The following is a 4,336-nucleotide window of genomic DNA, read 5'->3' as shown; positions in this document are numbered from 1 at the left end:
CATATCTTTAGATAAATACCTAAAACTTTTTTTAAAGGAGAAGTATATCTTATCCATTATTTTGTAAATTGTCATTTTATATTGATTTTCTTAATTATAATTATTACTAGATAATAGAATTTATATTATAGGTGATTATATAAAATTATTTTCACAAAGGAAGAATACTTGTAATATTGATAAATAATAATTTTAAAATAATAAAAAAATAATTTACAAATTAAATTAATGAGCAAGTACTTTTGAATCACATAAACAAATTTATATTATTATTATTGTTCAAATCAGTTATTCATGATTGTAATTTACGCCGTATTTTAAAAAAGGCATTGCTATTTAATGCATTATCGTCAGTTGTAGCTAAAGATATTGGCCGGTGCTTGACTTTAAGTGGAAATAGCGTCTATTGCTATTTCCCGTGTTAAATGAGGATTGTATTCGCAAATCTCCCCTTTAAAATAAAGGTGGAAAGCGTAGTGGTTGGAGACAATTTGAGTCATGGAAGAATCTCTCTTCTTAGTCACAATCTGATCTTTTCCTCCCGTAACGGAAGCCCATGAATCCTGAATATCTGGTTGTCCAAAGCTGCACGAAGCAATATCAACGAGCTGATATCTTCCGGTAAGTTGTTTTCCTGCTTTCTCTTATCCGCACCCACTTGTTTGAGCTTGCTCAACGTCCTTAAATTTCCCCTTTTTATCTCTCAAACTCTCGTCAATTCCGAAACCAGCCGTGATGCAAGTTGAAATCCAGCCATCGAACCCCGGAGCAGGCTTGGAACAACATGAAAACCTTTCCAAGACGCCAAACCACTCATCTCAACAACTCCCCATCAGTACCAACCCCAAAACACCAAAAAAGCTGACTCTTATCCCTCTTATCTTCCTCATCTATTTTGAAGTTGCGGGCGGCCCCTTTGGTGAAGAGCCCGCAGTCCAGGCTGCTGGCCCTCTCTTGGCCCTTCTGGGGTTCCTCGTGTTCCCTTTCATCTGGAGTGTCCCCGAAGCTATGATCACTGCAGAGCTTTCTACCGCCTTCCCTGGTAATGGAGGCTTTGTTATTTGGGCCGATCGTGCTTTTGGTCCATTCTTTGGCTCCCTGATGGGATCTTGGAAATTCTTTAGTGGCGTCATTAACATCGCGTCTTTTCCAGTTCTGTGCGTAGACTATCTAAAGAAGATTATACATCCTTTGGAATCAGGCTGGCCTCGGCAAATTGCTATTTTGACTTCAACTTTGGTATTATCTTTTGTAAACTATACGGGGTTAACCATTGTTGGTTGGGCTGCTGTTTTGCTAGGTATCGTTTCGCTTTCGCCTTTTATTTTAATGTCTCTTATAGCAATCCCCAAGATCCAACCCCATAGATGGCTCAGTTTAGGTCAGAAAGGTGTGAAAAGAGATTGGAATCTGTTTTTTAATACCCTTTTTTGGAATTTGAACTTTTGGGACAATGCTAGTACTCTTGCCGGTGAAGTAGATAAACCCCAGAAAACGTATCCTCGTGCTCTTCTTGTGGCAGTGATTTTCACTTGTTTAGCCTACCTGGTTCCACTCTTTGCGGTCACTGGGGCTGTTTCTGTTGATCAAAGTGCTTGGGAGTCCGGATTTCATGCTGAAGCTGCAGGCATGATTGCAGGCAAGTGGCTGAAATACTGGATTGAAGTGGGTGCTGTGTTATCAGCAATTGGTTTATTTGAAGCTCAATTAAGCAGCTGTGCTTATCAGCTTGTGGGAATGGCAGATTTAGCCATTTTGCCTAAGTTTTTCAGTAGCAGATCCAAATGGTTCAACACTCCTTGGCTGGGGATACTGCTTGCATCTTTGATCGCAATTGGTATGTCATATATGAATTTCACAGATATCATATCATCGGCAAATTTCTTGTACAGTTTGGGAATGCTCCTGGAATTTGCATCTTTCATTTGGCTGAGGAGAAAGTTGCCAGAAATGAAAAGACCTTACAGGGTTCCTCTGAGGATTCCAGGACTGGTTATCATGTGTTTGATCCCATCAGCATTCCTCATAGTTATTATGGTTATTGCCACTAAAATTGTATTTTTGGTTAGTGGCCTCATGACTGTGGCAGCCATTGGATGGTACTTTCTGATGAAATTTTGCAGGAAAAAGAAGATATTTAGGTACAGCAATGTCGAAGATGACGAGAGATGACAAGCCAGGACACATCAAGATTCTTATCAGCAAACGGTTACTTAGGGTGGGACATTTGGCTTTGAGCTTGTGTAGGTGTTGAACTTTGAGTTTGTATGGTGTTGGGTCCTGTCTGCGGCCAATGAACTTGTTAATTGCGTACATATAGAATCCTGCTTGTTTGCCCATCTTGTTCTTTTGCTCTGTTTTAGTCCACCCTTTCTGAAGATTTTCTTCGATTGAGGGAAGGGTGAAAAAACCCAGAGAGGAAAAGGTCGAATAATAAAGCTTGTTCTCTTCTCACTTTTGAGTATCTATGACTTTGATTTCTTCAGCAATCCACAGCATTCACACGGGAAGGCGGAAGCTCTCCACGTCTCAAGTATTTGAGGGTCAGATTTAGGCGGTGTTTCTTAAACAGCGAAAAAATTAACTTAGTAGATTAAAGACATGAAAACAATTAACTAAAAATAATATCTAGTTATAAAATTAATACTCGATAATTAGTAATCTCGATTAAATAACCGATCTTGATTTGGGATCAAGATAGTTGTTAAATTTATAAGATAATATATTTTAAGAAAAAGGTATAACGTTTATCTAAGACTCTAAATTATTTTAAAAAATTCAAATAAGTTTTTATTCTTTTATTACATTCTATCAAACTTTTATATTTTTATTTTACATCAAATAAGCTTTTGTAACTAGTTAAAATATTACTTGTCATTTTATATCTACACAGTATTGACATAATGTTAATGTGAAGGGTAAAAAATACAAAAGATTTGATAACTTTATTATATAGAGTTATTTTGACACATTTTGGAGGTTTAAGTAGTTAGATCTTTAAGATTTTAAATTTGAATCGTAGCATTTTGAGTATTTTTTTAGTTTAAGTTTGGTTACATATTGAGTAGTTAATTTAAGTTATTTTAGTTAAATTTTATCCTATTTTGTTTTAAATTATTTTAAGAGTAGTATTAGTGATTTCTCTTATTGCTTTTGTAGGAAATTTGATGAAAAAGGTTCATTTGATGAAAATTCGTATAAGTATGGTGGTAACTTTATTCATATATGTTATGGTATTTTGACCATATCTCTATCTACAGAATTCCAAATGAAGTGATTCTTAGACCGCTAGACTTCGAAGAGGAAGAATTACAATGTTTATGTTTACCACTTCACCCAGTTGAATTAGATCATGGTCAAAATATTTGTCTAATTTGAAGCATTACAGTAGTACACATTACTTGAACATGATACAATATTTGGAGCATATCTTTTAATCCAGAAGTCCAATTAAAATGATTCTTAAGCCATTGGAAAGTTAAAAGACAGAAATACAATTTTATGTTCGCTACTTTTCCCAATTAAGAGCAAATTAGGATGAAAATCATGTTCGAATTTGATAGGCTGCCGCAACACTAAGAGAACAAGGCTGCAGCATTGGTGAAAGAAAGCTCGCCATACAATTTTCCCAAAAGCTTAGGGCCGTAGTGCTGGACAAGTAACACGATAGTGGTACTATAGCAAAAAAAAACCAGTGTTACAGCCTCAAGAAATCAAGGCTGTGGTGCTGGGTGATTTTCTAAAATTAAAAATTTGATGGATTTTAAAAATTAGGTTACTTAGAGTCTATTTAAGAGATCTTTTTCAAAGATTTTAAAAAGGAGGTAGAACCAACTATTTTGGAGATTTTGAGTCAAGATCAAAGTAATAAAACAAGAGAATTTGAGAGAGAATTGAGATTGCAAAGCTTCAACACTTAGTTTCTTTCTTTATTTTTGTATTTTTTTTTTATTTTCTTTGACTTGGATTCATGGTTAAATTTCTTTGGATATTATTTTTATTAGGTTTTATGAGCTAAATTATCATTCTAGGATTGTGGTGGATTTCATAGTTTGAATATTAGTTTTTCTTTTATTTATCATGAATGGATGTACCCATACTTTTAGGTCTTTAATATACTATTTTTTTCAACTTATTTAGTTTGTTAGATTATTTAGTGTTAATTTTTAATTATTTTTAATTAGTTTTTCTTCAATTTTTGGATTACTTAAATAAGATTAATTTGTTTTATAATTTTAGTACTTAGTGAAAATTTAGAAATAAATCTCCGTGGGAGCGATACTCTACTTCATCATTATATTACTTGTTCGATACGTATATTTGCTTGTGTAAAATT

General features: G+C 34.4%; 1 protein-coding gene across 1 annotated transcript; it reads left to right on the top strand.

Annotated features, from left to right (window-relative positions):
* Window positions 1-384: 384 nt before the first annotated feature.
* LOC110412047 (putative polyamine transporter At3g13620) lies at window positions 385-2,454 on the top strand. Its single transcript, XM_021422457.2, has one exon. It carries the CDS (start codon window positions 736-738, stop codon window positions 2,170-2,172), a length of 1,437 nt encoding a protein of 478 aa, XP_021278132.1. The 5' UTR covers window positions 385-735; the 3' UTR covers window positions 2,173-2,454.
* Window positions 2,455-4,336: the final 1,882 nt, after the last annotated feature.

This window comes from Theobroma umbraticum, unplaced genomic scaffold (assembly GCF_002168275.2).
Source record: "Theobroma umbraticum cultivar Fairchild unplaced genomic scaffold, ASM216827v3 scaffold_95.0, whole genome shotgun sequence".
In the NCBI taxonomy this organism is placed as follows: domain Eukaryota; kingdom Viridiplantae; phylum Streptophyta; class Magnoliopsida; order Malvales; family Malvaceae; genus Theobroma; species Theobroma umbraticum.
The sequence above is the reverse complement of the archived record's forward strand: the minus strand, read 5'-3'. Positions and strand labels throughout refer to the sequence as shown.

Excerpts from the sequence above, each read along its gene's own strand:
- LOC110412047 (XM_021422457.2), top strand. The coding sequence starts at position 736 with ATGCAAGTTGAAATCCAGCCATCGAACCCCGGAGCAGGCTTGGAACAA.